Source organism: Parasteatoda tepidariorum, chromosome 2, assembly GCF_982258835.1.
Source record: "Parasteatoda tepidariorum strain Cologne lab strain chromosome 2, Ptep-v5.0, whole genome shotgun sequence".
NCBI lineage: Eukaryota > Metazoa > Arthropoda > Arachnida > Araneae > Theridiidae > Parasteatoda > Parasteatoda tepidariorum.
In genome coordinates, this window is record NC_141756.1 from 14187968 (window position 1) to 14211474 (window position 23507).

Consider the following 23507-nt stretch of genomic DNA (forward strand, 5'->3'; position numbering starts at 1 on the left):
TAAGTGCTCTTTTCTGTGAGAAAGCAACCTGCCCTTTTTTATTCCTAGAGAGAACTCTGTAATACTAGAGTGTTTTAAATAAATATTGTTAAAATAAATATTTTTTGTTCAAAATATTTTTAAAAAATTATGTAAATGGATAAAAAAGATTTATTAACAAACTTTAAGTCCATAACAAAAAGAAAGTTGGTAACAATCAAGAAGATAGAGTGAAATATTTTGCTCCTTTATCTTCAACTTTGAAGAACAATTTCTGATTTGTAAATGATCCATGGGCTTTATCTCTAGTTTTGACTGACATCTATAAAAATGAAAACAAATATATAGTATAACATTTGAATTCGTTAAAAAGCTAGCAAATAAAACATAACATATTTTACTTCATTAAACTGATATTAACAAATTAAGAATACTTACTTGCAAATATAACTTTTAAATACTAAGCTTGGATAATTAAAAAATTTTGATTTCACATCTTTAATACATTTTATTATATTACTGTATAATGAGTTAAATTAAGTATAAATAAAGACTAAGAGTTTCATAAATCATTACAACTGTAAACTTATAGTTCAAGAATTAAGTCAATAAAAGAAATTAAAACAAGGTAAAAATCATAAGATGATAAATTTTAAAGTCCTTTTATGTTTTTATTACACTTGTAAGCAAGTTAATTTTCTACAACGATGCTACAAATGCCTTCAAACAATATTTCTTTAATAAAAAGATAAAATAAGGTTTGTTTATTTAAGAAATAAGGTTTTCCTTTTTTATTTAAACTGCAACACTTTCTAGTTTAAATTTAGATATTTTTGCAAAAATAAAATTTAGCAAAACAAGAAAAATATTTTTTAAATGTGATTAAAAGTAGTAAATCAAAATATTAAATAAGAAATGTTCAAATTTTAATGAATGAATGAAATAATTTTTAAATGGAAAATTTAAAAATTTTTATATTATATAAGTAAGATAATTGTTTTCTTTATAATTTTTTGTTTATTACTTTTGAAAAAAAGACATGGAAGTTACTGAAATAATAAAAAATTCTCTTAACTATAATTTCTAGAAGAAAAAAAAGTTTTTACTTAAATGCCAAAAAATTAGTAACAAGAGATTAGTAATATTAGATACTTATAATTAATGAAAATACCACATCCCATGACCTGTTAATCCAAAGCCTTAACTTTTGGGCCAATAAGCCTTGTTTTGGCTTTTAAATGTGATCTTAATATTAAGAAAATGTATATATGATATCTTAAGTAATAAAAAAATAAAAAATATATAAAAAAGGTAGCAAAGAAATATCTTTTAGCAATACTGATAAGTTACTGATTTAATTCACAATCTTTTTCAGAGATCAGGAAAATAACCATTTCAAAATTTCGAATTTGTATATGGCAATGGGTTCAGAGTTTGCAGTGAAATATAATTTTGAATGACCTTCTACGATTAAACTAGGGGAAAAAAGAAAATTTTAAACGGATAAATAAAAAAATTATAATTTTTGCATTCCAAATCCTGAATTTATGTACATTAGATATATTAATATCAAGCACTTTTGTTTTTAAAAGCTGCACAAGCAAACAATTAGTTATACATCCATAGCACTTTCAAACTATAGAATTTTAAAAATTATACAATGCCTAAACATTGGTCCCCAGCTTTGTATTTCTCTTCTTTTTTTTTTTTCTTTCCCAAAGCACATTAGTTTGTAGCACTGATCTAAGATCTTTGGCAAATGATAAACATGATGGTTTTATTTATTGTTAAAAGTATTAAAAATTGTTGGATATAAAATCCCTATTCGAAGTGACCATTTCTCTTAACCATGTTTCCCGCCACAAAGCAAGACTGGTGTCTGGAGGAGTTCTCCTGAAAGCCGTACTATACAAGAGCCAATATTGGCTATACCTTGGTTCACATTACATTATTTCATGTTATATTATTATATTGCTTCACATTAAAAAAGTATGGAGAATGTTTGAAAAGAAATTCAGTAAGTTGCCCAGAAGTATGCTTGAAATGCTGAAAGATAAATAATACAGCGAAACCTCTAGGAGAGACCACCTCTATTTACGATCACTTTTTGGGAGGCACAGAATTTTTTCCATAGACTTTATGTTGAAGAAAAGCTCTTGGAGAGACCATTAAAACCTCTCCCAGGTACCAGACAAATATCCCCACCAAATGTGGAAAAGGACAAATTAAAAAACAAGAAAAAATATAAAAACAATAAATTTTACAAAATTAAATAGATTAAAATGTATTCAAAATATTCGTGTGAGGCTCTTATTTAGAGAGCTCTTTTAGAGGATACGACCTCATGTTGCAGTCAGAGTGCACTAAAGACGATGCTATGATTTACTTTCAGAGTTGAAAGTTAAATTAGAAAAAAAAAATTTTTTTAGAAGAAACAAACAAGTCTCTTCTCATCTTTTAAAGCTAACTAATTTTTATGATACAAAATTAAATGCAAACTTAAACAAAAAATATTATTATTTATTTATTTAAATTAGTTTTATTATCTATAATCGGAAAACTTGTTTTTACACATAATTGAATCAGCTGGCATCATTTTTACAGACGCTAAATTTTTTTCATTGATACATCAATGACGCCAACAGAAATGGCATTTCTGCACCAAGAAAACATCACTGATAAAAATTAAAAGCGCTTGCAAACAATCATCCACCTCAAGGGTCTGTTTAGAAGAAATTTGGGCCCGTTAATGGACCCTTCACAAAATATCTTTTAATAAAAACGGACCCTTCACAAAATATTTTAACTTAAAAACGGATCCTTCACAAAATAATTTATCTTTTAATCGGACCCTTCGCAAATTTGCTTATCTTTATTATTGTTTTGTTAGTCGAATAAATCCTTTCCGGGGAGGGGGGGAGAAAGACAGATGCGAACGAACTAAGTTTTGTCTTCGACAGACGCTTCTTCCTTTATTCGTCCAAAATGAATATTCTGTGTTCAGCAGTATAGGCTAAATGCCAAATATTTGTATCTTGCATCACTAATTTAGTAGCAGCAATTTCTGTTTATTGCTTAAAATTAAAATTTTTTTTTAATTATAATTTTACAGTGTTGTGCATAATCTTTTATCTAACTAACTAACTCTAACTCAGTGGCGCGACAGCCCATTAAGAGGGCCAAGGCCGACTGTGCCCATCTCAGTTTTCTTGACCTTGGGCTCTGGGGTGCAGGAGCATATGTTCCGGGCAGGTGGTCAGCCGAACGCGGAACCCCCAGTGTTAGTTCCCAAGCATGCTTGGTACTCATTTTATCGACCCACTGAAGGGATGAAAGGCTGAGTCGGCCTTGCCCGGCCCAAGGATCGAACCAAGGACCTGTGGCACGGCAGCACGAAGCGCTACCACAATCTTTTATCTATTTACAATTTAAAAAGTTTTTTGCAATTACCGGACCCTATTTGCACAAATTCATAAAAGCAGGACCCTGGTTGAAAGATGTGGCTTAACGTTTATCTTATATTCACTAATTACGAGTAATTTTTTCACAATTTTACAAAAACAGACCTTTCACAAAATGTCTGGACAGACCCCTGTACCTTCGACAACAATTTCGAAGTCTATGGAGGTAATCACTAAGAAGGACCAACCTCCAGCAACGACTATTTCACTATGGAACGTAGAGTGGTTGCTCCCGAGAGGTGTCACTGTACAATGTATATCGTAAATAAATTTCACATCAACCATTTCTACTCACTTTTCCTTGGATATCTTTACTGTATCCAGTTTTTAAACCTTCAATATGAAGCTCGATATCACAAATATGGGAAAGGAAATTCACATATTTAACACTTTCAGAGTCATTACCATCCTGAAGTGCACCAACTAATAATAGACCAGCTGTTTCAGTTCCGTTGACGCACAAAGCAAAACATCTCTGAATAAACAGTTGTATGGCTTTTAAAGGAACACCAAGGTTGATTAAAACATTAATTTCGTCAATTAGTAAAATAAATTGTTTAGGCTTTAATTTTAAAATGCTCTTCAAACCGGTTTCAATAGATTCATAGAGAGGCTTTAAGCAATGTGAGTCACTGGAATTCAAGACAACAGAAGAAAGAGTTTGTAAATTATTTACGACATCCGCTGGACAACTAATTACATTTTCAGCTTCTCCGAGAACATCAATTTGTATAATTTTATCTTGTTCGCGTAATGTCTTTAAATTTATGCCAGACTTTAACATGATATAATTGTAATGATGAAAGGATTGTGCTAAATTTACTAAGATCACTGGATAGTCTTGTTTAATATAAAATGATAAAAAATCAGCAAAAACAAAACTTAAATCACTTAATGAATCCTTGATTGCAAGAACAAACTGCTTCTTTCTTGACTCTTCATTTGAAAAATTAAGGAATGAAGTGATATGCTCAAATAGTAAGTCACCACTTGCCATTGCTTGAAGGTCCTAAAATAATAGTTAAAAAAAGAAAATAAATCAAAAAGATTAGAATATAAAGTTATGCAAGAGTAATCACACAACAATGAATTTTTCTATACTATTTTATGAAAACAAAGACTTAAGAAAAACAATCCCACTCACATTTAAAATAAACATCAATGAAGATTTTGCATATGTGCATTCATTTAAAATTAATATACAAATCAACTTAACCACTCACCATAAAAAACAACAGAGTAATGGAGACAAATATATAATTCGCAAATAACTATATCAGCTATTAAAAATTTGTTAGGAAAATTCAGTTTCAACTTACGGATTAAAATGAAGCAACTAACAACCTACTTACAGCATTTATTAATATTAAATTAGTAATTAGAATTCTGATTTTTTGGGACATTATTAAATAATTGTAAAACAAACAAAGTTTTTTTTTAAGCTTAAACTTTTTGACATAGCTGGGAAAAAAATAATAAACAAAACACAGGTATTTATTAGAATATAAAGAATACTCTGCTTTAAAAACTAGATGTAACATAAAAAATTAGAAAAGTGTAATAATTAATATTCACCAAAAGTGAAAAAAAATAGGCTAATATGAAAAATATATAAGATATACAATTTAGAAAGCTGTAAATCTTCAGTTCTACCCTACTAAAGTATTAACCTCCCATTAACAATGAGTATTTTGTATAAGCATATGAGCTGTTAAAAAATTTTAGAAAATATATTTCAAAGTACTGAGACAACAACAAAGATTTCCATATAAGTGCACCAAAATTGGCCAACAAGTTTTCACAGTAAAAATTACCAAAAAAAACAACAACAAAAATCACACAACAGGATGAAATCAAAATTATATTACTCAATATATATATTACTCAATAATTATATTTTAATATTTGAAAAAAAAAACTTAGCAGTTGTATTTTGGTATTTGGGTGTATAGGTGCTGTTATACTGCCATGCAATTGGAAAAAAAAAACAAACATAAGTGCAAAGTGCATTCAAAAAAGATTTTAAGAAGAACGACTAAGCAGCTATTTTTCTTATCATTCTAATACTATCAATTGAAAATATTTCCCATATGTGGTACACCTACCTTGATATTACATTAATAATATTGTGAAGAAAAAAATTTGCTAATCTGCTATACACAAATAGTTGTAAACAAATTAGGAGTTACAAGGATTTTCTCCAACAGATTATACTTCGGCGCAGCTTATTACAAATTAAAAGTCATGCATCTTCTGACCTCTTCATGACTTGTGCATGCACCACAGGTAGTAACAATGATGTAATAATTTTTTTTCATTTATTTTCAAGATGTTTTTAATATTTTTCTTGTATTTATTTCCATTATTTTTACTAATTGCTTTGCATTTTTTAATTATATTTTTAAGATTTATATCCCCAAGTTATCAAAAATAAATAAATAAGAAAATAAAACAAATTTCATTCAATTATACTAACAATATTGCATACATTTATATAGTTATTGGATGAGTAATCATTTATATCTTTGGATGGTTCGGATGTGTTTAAATTGTTCCAAAATAATAACGGCAGAACAGGAATCAGACTTCCTTTTTTTCTATCTGTTCAAGGTGTGTCTAGTGCAAGAGGTTTAACTAGAGATTTATTCCTTGTGACAGATGATTTCAAGGTGTTAACATCTGTCATCTTTGAAAGAATTCTCTGAAATTTTTAATCCGTTTTTAGAACATCATCTTCGCCAACTTGCCGTAGTTATGATAATATCCCCAAGTATTTGAATATTTAACCACTACTGGGTGCATAATATAGGCACCAAACTATTTTTGACTCTTAATTAATCGTGGTAATATATTCCGCTACTACTGGTAATGTTTTACGTCCCGCTACCAAATGAATACGATTCATAGAGTAAAAATAAATAATAAAATATATAGACCCTACTAGATGCAATTATAAGACTAAGAAGTACAACATTTAAAAGACGTTATACAATACAAATTTCACATAACATAAACATTTAATAAGAAATAATTCCATTACATTTTAAAAAAATGAAACAGTATCAAATCTTACTTAAAATTCTTAAATATCTGCTTTTAAGTGTAATTATTTCCTCTCAATTGCTTGTTTTTTCTTTGTATTTTTTTTCATAAGCAAAGACAAGAATATTATTTTCAAAACTTATTGCACGATTAAGATTTGCTTATAGCTTTCACTAAGTATTAAACAACCCTAGCTTTCTATCTACTTTTTAACAAACAGAAGCAGACAACCGGAAACAAGACTAACAATAATAATGATGAAATCGACGAAACATGTGCTGAAAGTGAATTTCAAAGTAAAATATTAGAGGTTTTCAATTCAACGTGGTGAGTTTTTTCTTGACTTTTTACAACGCAATGAGTACTTATAAATATATTGCAACAGGTTTTATTGATGATGCTAAAAAGCTTTATGATGATTTTGCTAAGTGCCCGAATAATGATTTTAAAACATTTTGTAACGTGTGGAAAAAATATAAATTTAGGTGCATATTTATGGGTTGCACAGATCAGAAAGAATTGAGAGAGTTTACAAATGAAATCTATCAGCTAACTTTAAATTATATGGGGTCGTCATCCTTTGATTCACAGATTGCTGCGATTTACCTTTTGTATGCTTTATACCGAAATCAAGATGAAATTTCACCTGTGAGGATTCGAGTTTCAAAATTGCAGTATCGTAATATTCAACAAATTCATGAATACGCTGTTAATAAGAAAGCACATGAGCTACATTACATAATTGATTATTTAAAGGCAAATTGCTTGGAATTAGTCGCCAATAGTACGTTATACGGTCCATGTTGCTCTTTAAACAAAGATAATCTTATAAAATCGAGCGCTAATCAGTTAGTAATCTTAACTGATTTACAGCAAAGCATGTCAAATTTTCATGATAATGACGTGATTACAAATCTAAAAAAGATGCGGGATCAATATTCAGAACTAAAGCACACTATTATGTCTGCACCAACTTATGTTAGAGATAATGATTCTTCTCTGATAAATGACTATGAAGAAAAAAATAGGAAGCTGAATGAAATTTTGGGAAAAAATGTAAATTATTCTGACTCTTCTTGTTATGCTGGGAAGAATAATAAAAGCAGTTTAGGACCAGTTATAGAAAAAAGCGACATAGGTCGTCGAAGACTTGAAATAAAAAATGCCGCTTCTGAAATGAAAGTTATGATTCCCAAAACAAAATATCATGAAGAACTTATCGAAGAATGTGTAAACAATGAGGTTACCGATTCAGAAATAATTTCTTTGAAAAGAAAACGTTTTTATAATAAACGTCTTCCAGTTAATAAGCGTAGAATCGGTAGACCAAAAAAGCACACCGAAAAAATTTCTTCATGTGAAAGTGATGATTCAGACTTTAAATATTCTTTCCAAATTTTACCTAACCCAGTTACTAAGACTAAAAGAGGTCCAACTGGACGAAGGAAAGTGAGCTATTTGAGAAATTACGAAGGACCTGTTATCATATCTTCAAAAGAAGAACCTATAAATGATTGCAATAAAACTTCTGATGAATCATTTGAAGATCAATTTATAGAATTTTAACACATTTTATTGCATGTATTCCATTTCTGTATGTATTCTGTCTGTCCAGTTCTGTATTATGCATGTATTCACACATTCCATACTCTGAAATTTTTTTGCTAAGTAATTAAAGTTTTTTATTTAAATGTACCAGTTCATTTTTAAATGGATTTGAATTGTTACAATTTTAATGATTTTTCATTGCCAACTGAATAATATTTTTTTCCATGTTCAAATCTTATTCCATTTTAACTTATTAATAACAAAACGAGAACGATTAATAAAAATATTCTTTAAATAAAAATATCAATAGTTATTTGAGATTTGTTTGTTGTTCATTTTATCATGTTTCAATTATTGAATTTATTATGTCAAAAAATTATATTAATTATTCACCAAATATTTTAATGGAGCCTAATGATATCCTTGAGAAAAAAAAATCATAATAATAAATATAAAAGTCTTAGCATCGTTCGGCTAGATGTCTGGGGCCGTAGACCCTTTCATCCTCTTTACCAGCTCTTATTTTTTAAAAGTAATCTTCAATTAAAATAATGAAGTAGAAATCACATGGTATAATTTTCATTCCAATTACAAGATTGATATTCAGTTTGCAATTCTTTGCTAGCATGTTGTTTCTTGTAAGCTTAAAAACTAATCTCAGACTTAAAAAAAAAACACTGAGAGGTAGAGCAAGAAAATCATTTTTTATTTCTGGACTTACTCACTTTCTATTTGTTTTAATTCCTTAATCCTGCAGTTTGACTATAAATATGCAGCTACCACCCTTCTATGTATGTATTAATTTCTATTCCTTCACAAGCAAAAATTACGTTAATGGCCAACATCATGTTTTGTGTTAAAAAAAATTTATTTCATGAATATTTACCATTTATATGCTAATGTTCCAAAAAATGGTATATGGATAGTATTATTTTTCATAGATTTAAAGAAGAATTTTTTGCATTTAGTTTGACTCTGTTTCCATATTTGAATTTTTTATGAATATTTGATACAATTTGTAAATTGTTGTCCTACTTGTAATATAATTAAAAACCTAATTTTTAAAATCTGACTAACAATACTTATAAGCTTTTAAAGGGGTGATATAACCCTTAGCCTGACATCAAAATTGTATTTTAACATCAAAATATAATTTTAAAACCAAATGCTCCATTTTTGGAACAATTTTGTTTTACGACTTCTATTTTTAGATTTCAAGGGATACATTTAGTTGTGCTGTGTGCATCTTATTCAATTCGTATGGATTATGATACTTATTCAAGATTTGAATGGGAAAGGGGCAATGATTATATGAAGTTTAAACTTCTTTTGTCATGATATCAGAGTTATTGTGACGAATACTTAGAAAGTATGCACTCTTTCATACACAGTGTTTTTCTCTTTTGTTGAAATTCTAACTATTGAAAAGAAATTCTTGCGGATAAAAAGTGACTTTCAGAAGTTATACTTTTTACCTTATTTGAAAATGGTGTTAAAATTTAATATCTAAGGGGTTTTCAATGCATTCCCCACAGTTGTGTTGAAGATATTCTTGCTATTGATAGTTTTTCCTTTCTGATTTAATTTTCTAGGTATCTAGATAGTTTTCAGCTAGAGCCTGATGTATTTGCCAGTGATTGATGTATTGCCTGATGTATATGTAGAATATCTTGTCGTGTCTAGAATAATTTTATTCTTTGAAAAAAGTTTTGCAAAATGAATTTGACCTTTTTGTGGACTTTTATAAAGAAATGCTATTTTGTTCCGACCTAAGATATCTATTTGAACACAGCTGGATTGATCTTGTCTGCCATCAGTAAAAATGCCCCTGTCAAAAACCAATGTTCCAAAAATAGAACATTGTTAAAAACACTATTAAAAAAAATTTTTCTTATTTAATTTTCTTTAAATTGTTGATTAATTGTCAGTGATCTTTAGTACTGAATTTATCAAATTCATGCAGTGTTCAAAATAAAAAGTGATGCTCCAGAATAACTTTTAATCTAATGGTCTGATTTTCACATGCTGGGACTCAATCTAAATAGTTTGAAGACCTGTTTATAAATATGCTTAACAATTTGTGCAGAAAATTCTTTTAGTTATGAAGTAAGACATTTAAAAAAATGCTTTCGCTTTAATAAACATTGCATGTTTTTTTTTTTCTGTTTTTTTTTTTTTTTTTTTATTGGATTTAGATTTCTGGCTCTAAGGTTCTGTCAATTCGGAAAAGTTGGTCTCCAAAGTGTTATTCTAGACTTTTGTGAAAAGTTTGTTTTCATGAATTTGTTAAAATATAGACCTGATAACTTTTTTTTTAAAAAAAATAAATAAAAATTCATAAAACGAGTGCAGCTGTAGACTGTTAATTAGCTTATTAAACTTTTCTAGTTGTATTTCCTCGTCATCATTTTTATTTTAAAAATAATTCAAATCTTTTAATGAACAAATCTGATTATTTCAACTTTCTATTAAACAAAGCATTTTATCTTTCAAAATTGTTTCAGATTGGCTTTTAATGGTAACTAATTTTTATTTTTGTAGTGTAACGTTAAAACTTTTAAAATATGAAATAGCGATAAATTTTTATTTAAAAAAGTTTTTTTTTGCTAAATGTGGTGTATATGTGCCTTATATACATTAATAAAGAAAAACTTTTTCATTTTACTCTGGAAATCTCTTAAAATACAGTTTTATCTAGAGACTGACCACCCTAAAACCATATCATACATGTGTCTGTTTATTTTCTGCCCATACAAATCAAAAAGTAAGAAAAAATAATGTAATATTAAACTAATGCATTTATAAATACAGCTTCTTTAAAATAAATTGCTACTTAGTTTCTTACTTTGCCCTTCTATTTACATTTTGGTATTATAGCCTCATTCTTCGTGTAATATCGGATGGTATCAATTATGTAATAAGTTAACAAGTTTTTACCCTATACTCACAAATAAAATGTTGAAAAAATTTATGCATTTGTAGGTAATAGTAAGATAGCAGTTGTGGGATTATTGGCCAAAGAGGACAAGTCACAAATGGTCCGTAGACATTCTGGACTGAAGGGACTTCTTTCAAGACAACCAAATAAGAATAATATATGTAGCTTATCCATTTTTTTGATGGGACATAAAAGCTGATTGACATCAGATTTACATGCTGTATACTTTTGGTAAAAGATGGCAATGGTAAGTTAAAGAAATTTATTTTTTAGAGTTTTTATATCATTTGATGTAATAATTCCTAAAAAGAACTCTACATAGTTAAGATGAGTAGAAAATGTTTGATGCTGCAATGAATGTTGATGATGATTGGCGATGAACAAATTAAACAATGTTTATTAAAATATAACAAATGATAAAAAGAATAATGTCTGCTTTCTTTGGGGGTAAAAACATAACTGACTCTGATTGGTTTATGAAAAGGAAGTGAAAGAAGAAAAAAAAAGACAGATTTTCTTGTTGATTAAGGCATAGTTGTTTTCTAACAAGAAATATCAGAGCAGGTGTAATACCAAAGCTACAGATTTACCAGAATACAGATTTACCAAAGCTACAGAATTTAATTTACATTTAGACCTAGCATGACATATACTATATACCTAACTATAAAATTTAGAAATATAAATTTTATAATAGGTCCCTAAATAATCTTAATTGCTTTCTGGTTTCCATTACCTCTAATTTAAGCTTTGGATTTTCCTGGGTAAGTGATAGATTGTAAAGTTATAAAATGTAACACTCCTTTTCCTAAGTTACATATAAATAAATTCTGAACTCTTTAAGTATTTTTAATTCTTTTTTAGATAATTATGCAATTGTTTTGAAAATTCAATACATTAGTAGCAATTAATTTATTTCCTAATTTTTCAAAGGTGTTTATGGACAGGGAGCAAAGTTTGCTTTGCTTGCCATTGTTCTCATAAGAAATTTTTTATAATGAACAAATTTCAGCACATATAGTATAAAATGTTTTGGAACTCAAAACTATAAAATAATTGTAGAGAAACTGAAAACTTGAATTGGTATTTCAAAAAAATAATTTAATACCAACTTAAAATAATTTTAAAAAATAATTTAACATTTTGGTTTAAAATTAATTTTCAATTTATATAAATTTTTCATTTTTTTTAGGAATGGCCCTTTATGTGTTCGAAATATGGGAATTTACTAAACAGAATCAACAATGAAGTGGATTGATGTATGAATGGGAAATCATTACTATAAAGCCCGTCGGTCCCCCCCCCCTTCGCGGATGTTGAAGAAAAGACTTTTCATCCCCCACTGCGAAGACCCTCCCTACCCAAGGTACGGCGAAGATGTTAGATTCCTCACCTTTTTTTATTTATATTAACATATTGTGCTATACAGACAGGTATGTTTACCAAAGAAACACACTCAGCCCTCAAAATAACAACAAATGGTATTTTAGAATTAGCCTCATATTGTAAAGACCAGCTTAAACTTAATTATATAGTACCTGGGAAGTTTCAAACGGACTATTTGGAAAGCAGGTTCGGGTTATACCGTCGAATGTCGGGAAGCCATTATCACATCGATTAGGCAGCTATATGAATCGGAAAAGAAACTAAGAATGCAATCATTAATGAAATTAAATATCATGTCTAAATCTCAAGGTAAAATTTTGATTACAGATGTTTCTATTGAGTCCGAACCGGATAATCTTGAGGAACATGCTGTATTTTCTTTGTATTCTGATGTGTCAGTCGAAAATAATAATATTGAAGCAGTGAAAGAATTTTTTGGTACATTACTATACATTGCCGGATATTGTGTTTACATTACTTCAAAAAAATTAAAATGCGTTATTTGTCAACAGGAATTATCAGTTGATAAATCTCTAGAAATTGATTATAATAATACTTACTTTTTAAATTTAGATAGAGGTAAACTTTTATATCTTCCGCTGCATGTTTTAAGGTTATAGTATATAACTACATAGTTATAAAAAAAACTGTGTTATGAGTATGAAGAAGACTTTAATAAATATGACAAATCCAGATTACTTGCAATTGAACTATCTGAAAAGTTATTAGAGTCACAAAATTTAATGGATGATTGTTGTGATAATAGGCACGATGAGTCTCAAATCATTAAACTTCTTTTGTGGTCTTCAACAAATATATTTTTAAACAATTATTGCAGAGAAAAGAATGATAAACATGAAATAGACAAACAATAAAAAATTGCTGAAAAACAGAAAAAAAGAAAACTAGGTGCTTTGAAGTAAGAGTAATATTCAATAAAGATATGCATAAAAATACTGAAATTTTTTTTACAAATATATTATGTTTTGATAAATTTATGTATAAAATTAGCATAAATTTTGGTAAATATTAAGTATCAATAAAACCATGATATTGGATTATTTCAATTTCTCTTTTTGACATTTTTTTCTTTATTTTTGAACTACCTTGTAATGATCTATACTAAAACTAAAAAAGAAACATTCTTTTTTTTTCTTCATAAACAAAATTTAAATTTAGATTTTTGCAATCTTAAGGATAAATAAATTTTGAGTTTGCTCCAGATTATATGTGCTATTCTCATTTTATTCACCTTCTTATGTTTATTTTATAGGTCTGGAAGCGTATATGTAAACAAGCTTTAAAACAATAATATATAAATTTATACATATTCATTGAAATGTATCTTATATAAAGTATATTAATTAATGATATATATCTTATTGAGTGACAGGAAAAATGATTTTAATAAATGCTTTTATATTTTTTCTTTCCTAATTTTTTTTTAAAATTGCGATTTAACAAAAACTTGAAGACAATTTCAAGTGCAGTACATAAAAAATATTCAATATTTTCTTGCCTTTTTCAGTGATAAAAATTTTTGTAATTATTGATCAATTTCTGCTCAGAATATTATACTAATAATACTATATTATACTAATAATTTTCTAGAGGAATCTCTATTTTGAGATATTTTTTTAACAAATCTTATAAGAAAGATTGTCATCAATGAATTTATTATATGTTAGAAAAACTTAAGATTTGAAAATGCTTTACTTTTTTATAGTAAGAAAAGATATATTTATTTTTGAAAATAATAAATACTATTTTAAAGTTTTACAATCTTAATGATCGAAATACTTTGCTAAATTACATATAATTTTCTTATTATTATTACTTTATAATTATTTTGTACTATTTGAATATCATATGTGTCAGTTATTTGTAAATAATTGCAGTATTTATGTTTATATTATTTCCACTTGGAATTTGAATGTATATCATAAGATTCTGAAAGAATTCTTAAAACATATTTTAAAATAAAAATTTTATGAATGTGCCAATAAAACTATTATTTCTTTATTTGTCTCTTTTCTGCCATGATATAACATATTTTTATTTGTCTCATATCCGTTTCCTTACTAAAATTTATCATTTCTTATTTTCAAATATATGATTAAATCTAATATTTAATTGCATATTAGAAAATAATAAATTATGCACTTAAATAAGGTTTATTCTTTTGATAATAATATTAGTTATGATGAATCAAGATTTAAAAATTAAAAGTAAAAAATTTCTTATTAAATTTCATTTCTGTTCATTCATTTCTATTGAAAAGCATCAAAAAGTCCTACATGTTCATTTTATTGAGTTATAATTTTATAAATGACTTAAAAAAGCTAAAAATTCACCACTTAAAAGAAATTTAAGTGCTATTAAAATAGCTAAAGCAAAAATATATTACGTCGCTCAAAAGTTTGAACTATTTATTATAGTTTTCTCATAATACAAATCTGAATACCGCGTTATCTTATGTTTCGCTAACACTTCAGAGGATGACGTCACAAATCTACTAAGAGGCCTTGACCTACACCTACAATCTACTAAGAGGCCTTTAACAACAACACCTACACCTTGACTCACGGTGGCTACTCAGGACGACCTACGCTAAGATTAAGACATAACTATCCACCCCACCACACCCCTATTCGAAGTCACCTTTCCTCGTACAGGGCTAAAGAGAAGAGCTTTGTTAACTTCGCATCATTCTCTTTGTAAAACATAAGTTCGACTTTTTCTTGATTCAAACTTAACACATTATTTCCGCCCAAAAAATTTATTGGCCATAATATTAAAATAAATACCATTTTAAACTAATAAAAATGTTTTACTGGTTGTCGTAAATGACGCTAGAAATACTTTATTTTAAAATTTTCAGTTTTTATTTTTAAAGCAAATATCGACACTTTTTTAGCTACATATTGTTCAATAACAATAATTTGTAAAGTTGGATTAAATTACGTTTTATTTGCGCAAACTTTATAGCAAATCTAAATGACTTTTGATCCCTTTTTTTTTAGCAGTTATTGCTATGCATTTCCACATAGATTTTAAAATTTCGATATTTTTAGCACGATATTATTACGAATCGAAAGAATCACTCATTTAGATAACCATTTTTTGACGCGGTTTATTATTAGTGCCGATTTTATTGCAAATCAAATTATTTTTCAATCATTATTTTGGTATTTATTGCAAGGATTTGAAAGTCCCAATATTTTTCATACGCTATTAATAGCGTATGAAAAATATTGGAACTTTCAAATCCTTCATAATCGAATGCTACATTTAAATACATCAGTTTTTGACACGCTTTATTTACACCGATTTCAACGTAAATATAAAGGGATTTTGGTAGTTAAAACAACGCTTTTCCCCATGATTTAAAAAAATTCTGATATTTTTAACACTACCGTTTGACAGCTCGCGAGCTTTGAATCGCGCATTAAAATCATTACTTTTTTGTGCCGATTTTAATATTTACTTTTTTGTGCTGATTTTCTTTTTCTTTCCCGTTATTGCAGTATTTTTACTTGTGATTTTGAATATCCTGATATTTTAACACAGTATTACAACTCGTGAAATTCGATTCTTAGCAAAATCAACACCTTCCCGAAGAGAATTAAAAAAAAAAAACCGTGATGTGTAAATTTATATTAAATGCGGTCTTTTTTGCAAAAAAATAATTCAAAGCACGAGCATATTACTTAAGTCCCATGAACACGTGCATATTTAACAACACAACCAATCTATTCTTTTTGTTGTCACATGATTTAAAAATCACATATCACGATTCGTATTTAAGCGTTTTAAAAATCATCATTCTTCTCAAAATTTAACTGTCATGCATCGAAATTCGTATTCATATAATAAAATTGCACATCACCGCATTTCGTATTAACAATAAGGAGATTTAAAAATCACATATCGCGATTCGTGTTCTGGCGTGTAAAAAATCATACGTTGTTATTCTTCTCGTAATTCAAAAATCATATTCAAGCGATTTAAAAACCATCTATGGCGAGTCATATTCACGCGTTTTAAAAATCATACGCTGTGAGTCTTTTTCTCCCAATTTAAAAACCACACATCTCGATTCGTATTCACGCAATTTGGAAACCACACATCGCGTTTTTTATTTACGCAATTTGAAAATCACACACAATTCATATTCAAGCAATTTAAAAAATAACACATCCCTATTTGTATTCACGAGATTTAAAAATCAGGAAAGGTAGAACACCATCTGGAACTGCTTCGAAAACTGATTAATTTACTTGCCTTAAGTTTAATGCTATGCTACCCACATCAACAGCTTCTGTCGAAATATTGTTTTCCAGAATGAATTTTACATGTTCAAAATTGCAGAGTTAATTTGTTCTTTAAACAAAATCATTTAATGGCTCGAAAAATCTATCACATGATCAAGTCGATAAAATTACAACAATATTTAAAAATTTTGCAAATTGCAGGATAACCATTAAGAAATTTTTTGAACCATTTTCTACCTACTTAGACCATTTTATATCATTTATGATTATATGCTGGGAAATGATTTGTATATCATTAAATTTTAACTTTAAAAAAATGTAATCAAGCAAAGTTTCGTTTAGCAATGTAAATTTTAATTAATTGTTAATATTATGTGCATTAATTTTAAATAGAAAGTGTTAAAAAAAGTATTGGTCATAAAGAGTTGTAACACGTATTTTTATTTTCTTCCTTCTGACAGCCCCTGCCTCTTATAATTTATTTAAAATAAAAATGTTTTAGAGTATATTCCCTACTAAATGTTGAATCTTATTTTCTGCAGAAGGGCTTTTGTTTTAATTTTAATCATTTTTAACCCTATAAACTTTCTTTAAATCAAAGTATTTAACTAGCAATTATTTTAATAACAAGATTGTCTTATTTATTTAATTCCATGAACAAATTTATGTTTAAATGGACTTTTGTATTATGCAATATGATAAAAAAACTTGATTTTTCCCATAGTTTTTAATTATTTCAATTTATCTAAATTTTTTTCTAGTAAATTGATTCTGATTCTGTTTTATTTTTCCTAAGTAATCAGTTTTGTAGTTTCTAATTTTAAACATTTAAAATTATTTAATTTTATGCCCATGAACACATAAAATTATTTAATTATTTATTAATAAATTATTATTATTATTAATTATATTATTTATTACAAGGTTAACTGACAAAAAGAATTTAGTTCTTAGAACAATGTTTATATATATGTTATCATTGGTCAATCTGCTGTACATGTGGCGCCCTTCACTCAAAAAGGTTGTGCACCCCTACTATAAGATTTTGATTAAAAAAATTACGCCGAAAACTTTTTTCCTCTAAATTTTACGGAAACGAATTGTCCCATGCTTAAAAATATGTTTTTTGTCTAATTAAATCAGTTTTTATTCGTGAGAATAATGAAATCCTATGAAAAATTTTAATGAAACTTTTCTTTTAGAATATTTTTTTTGTTGATATCTTTGAGTCCCACAGTGGACTGATCGTTAAGACACGCTTCCCAGCAGATCACCGAAGTCAAGCATCACTGGCTGCGGTCAGTGTGCGGGTCGGTGACCACTTGGATCAGTCTGTGTAGGGACCGAAGGTGTGCGGTATTGGCCCTCGTTAAACTGTTCTACCGTAAAGTGCTCGACTTCGCTTGCAGGTCGTCGGGTTACCGAAGAGGGGGTGCCATCCCCTCTGCAGAGGTTCAAAATTGTGATGGCATGTCTTCGGATCATCCTCAAGGATGTTACCCAGACCGTCGCCAATAGCCCATTGTGCAGCTCTAGTGCGACGTAAATGAACTACAACTACTACTGATCTCTTTGTTGTTTAAAATGTAAGCTGTAGTTATTTTTTGGTATTATGATAAAAATTGTTATGATTATATAAATTATTGTTGGTGTATAAAGGTTTTTTTATATGGTTTATTTTACATGTGAGAGAGAGTAAATGATTACGGATTTGGTGTTTCAGCTCTGCTCTACCTAATGTGGTTATCATATGAGAAAAGAAAAAAATTATAAATTTAAAAAGTAAGTAAAAAAAAAAAAAACAATTTCGGAGTTTATATAATGCATTCTCATTCGTATTATTTTCCTACTTTTAGAACTAATAGTACAAAATACTAACTAATTGTACTAATAGTACTAATATAAAAAATACAAACACACTTTTTTTATTTCAAAGAACTTTATTTATTATTATCTATTGACTGAGAAACCATGATTTACTTAAAATGAAATAGTTTAAAAGGTGACATATTTTAAACCATTTCTCAATGAAGCAATAATATTTTTTTTTATTAAATTAAATGTGTGTTTTTTTTTATTGAACTAAATGGGAATTATTGTACAAAAATAAAGGTTACATTTCATGTTTGAATAAGAAGTTGAGTTTCATTTTTGAAAAAAAATAAGTATTTTAAGAAAATTCAGAAGCTCGCTTTTACAATTTAAAAATTTTTTTTTAAAAATTTAATTTATAAATATAAATTAATAACAAAATCCATGCACATTAAATAAAGGGTAGAATCATGAACTAATGAAATATATAAAAGAATTTGATATGCAAACATAATATTGATAATTATATAAAATAATTCTAACAGTACATAAATACACAATTATAAAAGTTATTAAATGAAATCAATTGCTTACCTCCTTCGCAAAGCTATTTTGCGTTTCCTTGTTATCCGAAGAGAAACTTTATTAAGAAAGGGAATTATTTATGGTGCGACTTGTGTTAAAAATTTTAATTTATGATTATGTCGCAAATAATTTATCAATCTGATGAAAAGAAATAATTCTACATTAAAACAATTAAACAAAGTATAAGGCAAAAAATTCTTGAAATCTGTTCGTGAGTGAAAACTCAGTGATAAAAATACACTGAACCTCAATGGTAAAACTAAACCATTCATTTTAAAATGTTAAATCAAACAAATTATAACTATTGACACACTTATTCGACATGTAATTCTAGTAAATACACTAACGTGCTTGGGGGGGGGGGTATAGATTGGAGGTCACGTTTGGGCCATGAAAATTGATTTTAATGATTATAAAAACAGTTTCCTGATATTAATATTAGGAAACTGTTTTTATGAAAAATATATTTCATTTTAATTTTTAAACATCTAGTTGTAAAAGGAAAATAGTATAAAATCCAAAACAATCCTAACCTAATTGTCAGAAAATATATTTTTAATAAAAGAGATGTATAAATAAAATTCGAGTAGACTAGTAATTAGTGATATGGTCGCTTTGTCCACTATGCTCAAAATGTAAAAAAGTTTTTACAAATTTAGTTCATTTTTAACTATTACCCAGAATATTACTAGAAAATCAGATCCATCGTAATGTACTTTATTTACAATTTAGCAGTGTTATTCCTGGATATGAGATTCGCTTACATTCTAAAAGAATAGCATTTTCACTAAGTGCAATAATATGTCTTTTTTACGCATTTAGTGCAATCTGTTCTTTCAAGTCTAGTGCTAGGTTTTCAAAAGATATTTGCTAATCAAATAAAATAATTTAGAACACATTATATTGAAAGATATTCGAATACTAGATTTAAAGTTCATCAGTAATGAAAAAAGAATATTTCGTATGAAATTGAACTTATTGGCTAAAAGTTATTAAAATATAAAACATATAAGTATCCTATCAAATTCTTAATAGTCCATTGTGCAGCTCTAGTGCGACGTACATGAAGTACTTACCAACGTACCATTACAAATGATTAAAATTTGTCTGTGCAATGATTGAGAGTTCTGTCAACGTTTATTCTCATTAAAGGGATCGTTCTCCCTGTATGTCTTCCCTTCATCTCGAAAAACTCGCATCTTTCAAATCACACCTGCGATTTTTTTAATTTATAGTGAAAATTATGCTTAAAATTATGGTATATTTATGAAGCGTTAGAAACTGTAACCGTTATGAAAATTTGACAAACAGAAAGTCAAGAAAAACAAAAACGAAACGGTAAGCGGGGGAACAAATTTTAGCTCAGAATTTTTATTTATGTTTTAAGTTTTTAGCTATTTATGTTACAATGTGTGCATGCAAATATATTGCAGCTGGTTTTATGAATGATGCGAACAAACTTCTTAACGATTTCGCTAAATGTGAGGACAATGATTTTAAGACATTTTGTAATGTCTGGAAAGAACATAAATTTGCTCACATTTTCATGGGTCGTCCTGATTATAAAGAATTCCGAGAATTTACGAGTGAGATCTATCAGCTTACTTTGGATTACATGATGTCTTCCTCCACTGAATCTCAAATTGCCGCTATTTATCTTTTATATTCTTTATATAAAAGCCAAGGTGTTATATTACCGGTAAAGATCCGAATTACTCAATCGCAGTACCAGGTTTTTCAGCAAATTCATTCACATGCAGTGAGAAAAAAAATATTCACTCTACTTTATATACTAGATTATTTAAAGAAAAATTGCTTGGATTTAGTAGCTAATGGCAGCCTTTATGGGCCGTGTTGTTCTCTAAATAAAGATACATTAATGAAACCAAAGGCTGATCAGGTCGGAATTTTGTCTGATTTAAAGCAAGATATGACTCTTTTTCAGGAAAGCAAAACTATTCTAAATCTGAAAAAGATGCGTAGTCAGTATCTGAAGCAAAAAGACAGTATCATGTCTGCATCATGTAATGTAGGTGCTGATAAAGGTTCAGATATTGTCAAAAGTTACGAAAGGTTTGACTTTGATCTTGATGTTCTAGCACATGGCCGACGCCATGCTGCACGAAGAAATTTAGATAATTCTTCTGATATCGGTAATCGTAGAGCAATGCTGAAAAAGAGTTCTTATAAAAGGAGAGCTTTGTTTCGGTATTTGAATCCCGAAGAAGAACCTAATGAAGACACAGAGAAAAGTGAAGTAGTGCCCATTAAAAAGAAGCGTCAGTATAAAAAACGATTACCTGTTAATGAGCGTAGAGTTGGTAGACCCAGAAAGCGTCCAGTGGATCGTGATTCATCAGATGAATCTGAAGGGTCTCCTCCGTCTACATCTAAACCAGATACTGTTAAAAATAATAAAAGAGGTCCAACTGGTCGAAAAAAAGTAAGTTATTTAAAGAATCATGAAGGCCCAGTTATCTTAGAAAAAAAGACCCCCAAAAAAGAACTGATAGTTGATGATGATTATACCAGCACTTCTGATGATTCTTCTGATATTGATGATTTGGAATTTTAAATTCAACCTATGTAATCTTTCTGATGCTCGTTTTTAACTATTTTTTCTGAAATTTTTATGCAGTTATATATTGAATTTTACCTATTTAATTTTTAATAGTTTAAAAAAGAATTTTTCCACTGTTTCTGTCCTAAAACTTTTAATTAAAAAATAATTTTTATTTTGGGGAGATTTTCAAATTGTGATCTGTGGCAGAAAAATTGCCAAGTCTTGGCAACTTCTAGACCAACTCAAAAGGCTATATGATGTTTTTTAAAAAAATTACAAGTTTAAAATCTATTTGGCGATTGTAGTTGGCAGGACAGATCACAATATGGAAATATCCCCTATGTATTTTATTGCTATCAAATTAGGTATATAATATATTTTAAACTTATGCTTACTGTTATTCAAAATATTTTGGTAATTTATATAAAATTTTTATTATAAGGAACCGGTTATAAATTTAAAAATGAAATGATTTAAGAATATTATTTAATATAAAATGATATATTTCATGTTAGTTTTCCGTGCATTCCTACGCATACAACAGTATACATAAAGCAGTGTTTTCCCTAAAGGTTTTTATAATGGCGGTCCCCCTGCCTGCTCTTTGATCCTTTTAAATGCACCCTCTTTGTCCGCCATCCCTTAAAAACACTGCCTTTTTTTCTTATTCCATTTTGAAAAAAATTAATTCACTGTTTAAATAATAAACTGGTACAATTATCTGTGTTTATAGGTTTAATTCCGATTACTATAAGAAATATTTACTTAGTTAATATTATTCTTAAATTTTAATAAATTTTTCTTTTTTCATGGGGGAAAAAAAAAAAATTTTTCAGTGATTTTAATTATTTTTTAAATAAATACCTTTTTCTTTTAAAAAAAAAATTCTACTTTAAATGTTTATTTTCTCATAATTTTTAGTTTGAATTATATAAAAAGCTTTCAAGTTCCAGAGATTGTCTATTACCATGCCTTTTATCATTTTCATAAACTATAAATTTTTCTCTTATTCTTATAGAGAGAGAATTATTTTTTGAAATATACATACTCATAAAATAATTAGAGAGTAAATTATTGAGAATCAAATTCAGTTTTTACATAATATTAAACATTTTGATAAATTACTATGATGTAATTGAGTAGGCATTTTGATAAATTATTACGACGTAAATGAGTAGGCAGCATCCTGCCCTTTTTTATTTTAAGGGAGAACTCTGCGTATGGCTGTAGTATATGGGTGAACAATCTGCAGCCAGTAAGAGCTTCTAAACACAAAAAAAAAAAAAAAAAATTCAAACAGAGAACGAAAAACAAATTTTAAATTGCACTTTTGTGTCTTTTTCTTGATGCCATCTAATTTTCACTGATTCGATAATAAATCCATGTTGCATCTTGATCGCTTTTTCGGTGGTTATTGTACAGAATTCCGCATGGTTTAAAGAATACAAAATTGATACACAAATAACAAATTTCAGTGATCATGCTTTGTTGGCATTATTTTTACTGATTCCATCATAAATCCAAGTAACGTTTCAATCGTTCTTTTGGCAAATGCCCCAACCAATCTTCATGTGGTTTAAAAATCCTGATACATTTAACCAATGCAAAAAGTGACAATTAACAAATGGTCTGTCTGAAATATATTCTGTTTTGTTAAAATGCTATAATAAAAACAGAAGAACAGCAAAAATGAAAAAAAAAAAATCATTCTTATTTTTTAGAACTAAAAGTGTCGAAAAATGACAAAATTGACTATAATTAAAAAAAAAAAAAAAACAAGTACAAAAACTTGTTTAGTATAAGTAATCTAGTTTCAATTCTAGTTTTAAAACTTAATAAATATATATAAAAACTATTTCCAATAATAAAGTGTACTATATCTAATATAGTTAAAAATACGATTTTAAATTATTCTTTAA

General features: G+C 27.9%; 3 protein-coding genes across 4 annotated transcripts; 2 read left to right on the forward strand and 1 right to left on the reverse strand.

Moving 5' to 3' along the window:
* Positions 1 to 127: 127 nt before the first annotated feature.
* On the reverse strand, positions 128 to 6660 carry LOC107455920 (elongator complex protein 6). The gene is made up of 3 exons (XM_016073648.4): positions 6514 to 6660; positions 3736 to 4449; positions 128 to 301 (listed from the first exon to the last, which is right to left on the reverse strand). Exons 2-3 carry the CDS (start codon positions 4435 to 4437, stop codon positions 197 to 199), a joined length of 807 nt encoding a protein of 268 aa, XP_015929134.2. The 5' UTR covers positions 4438 to 4449; positions 6514 to 6660; the 3' UTR covers positions 128 to 196.
* Positions 6661 to 6683: 23 nt separating this feature from the next.
* LOC107455921 (uncharacterized) lies at positions 6684 to 14365 on the forward strand. 2 transcript variants are annotated; one of them, XR_015431280.1, is made up of 3 exons: positions 6684 to 6809; positions 11013 to 11215; positions 12161 to 14365. XR_015431280.1 is itself a non-coding variant. In XM_043046117.3 (3 exons), the coding sequence occupies exon 1, from the start codon at positions 6840 to 6842 to the stop codon at positions 8046 to 8048; it is 1209 nt and encodes a 402-aa protein (XP_042902051.1). In that variant the 5' UTR covers positions 6695 to 6839; the 3' UTR covers positions 8049 to 8150; positions 11013 to 11215; positions 12161 to 14365. The 2 variants fall into 2 exon arrangements, 1 of the variants encoding a protein (XP_042902051.1); XM_043046117.3 differs by having other exon boundaries at positions 6695 to 8150.
* Positions 14366 to 20320: 5955 nt separating this feature from the next.
* On the forward strand, positions 20321 to 21927 carry LOC107455928 (uncharacterized). The gene has a single exon (XM_016073658.4). The coding sequence runs from the start codon at positions 20434 to 20436 to the stop codon at positions 21598 to 21600; it is 1167 nt and encodes a 388-aa protein (XP_015929144.1). The 5' UTR covers positions 20321 to 20433; the 3' UTR covers positions 21601 to 21927.
* The last annotated feature ends 1580 nt before the right edge of the window (positions 21928 to 23507 follow it).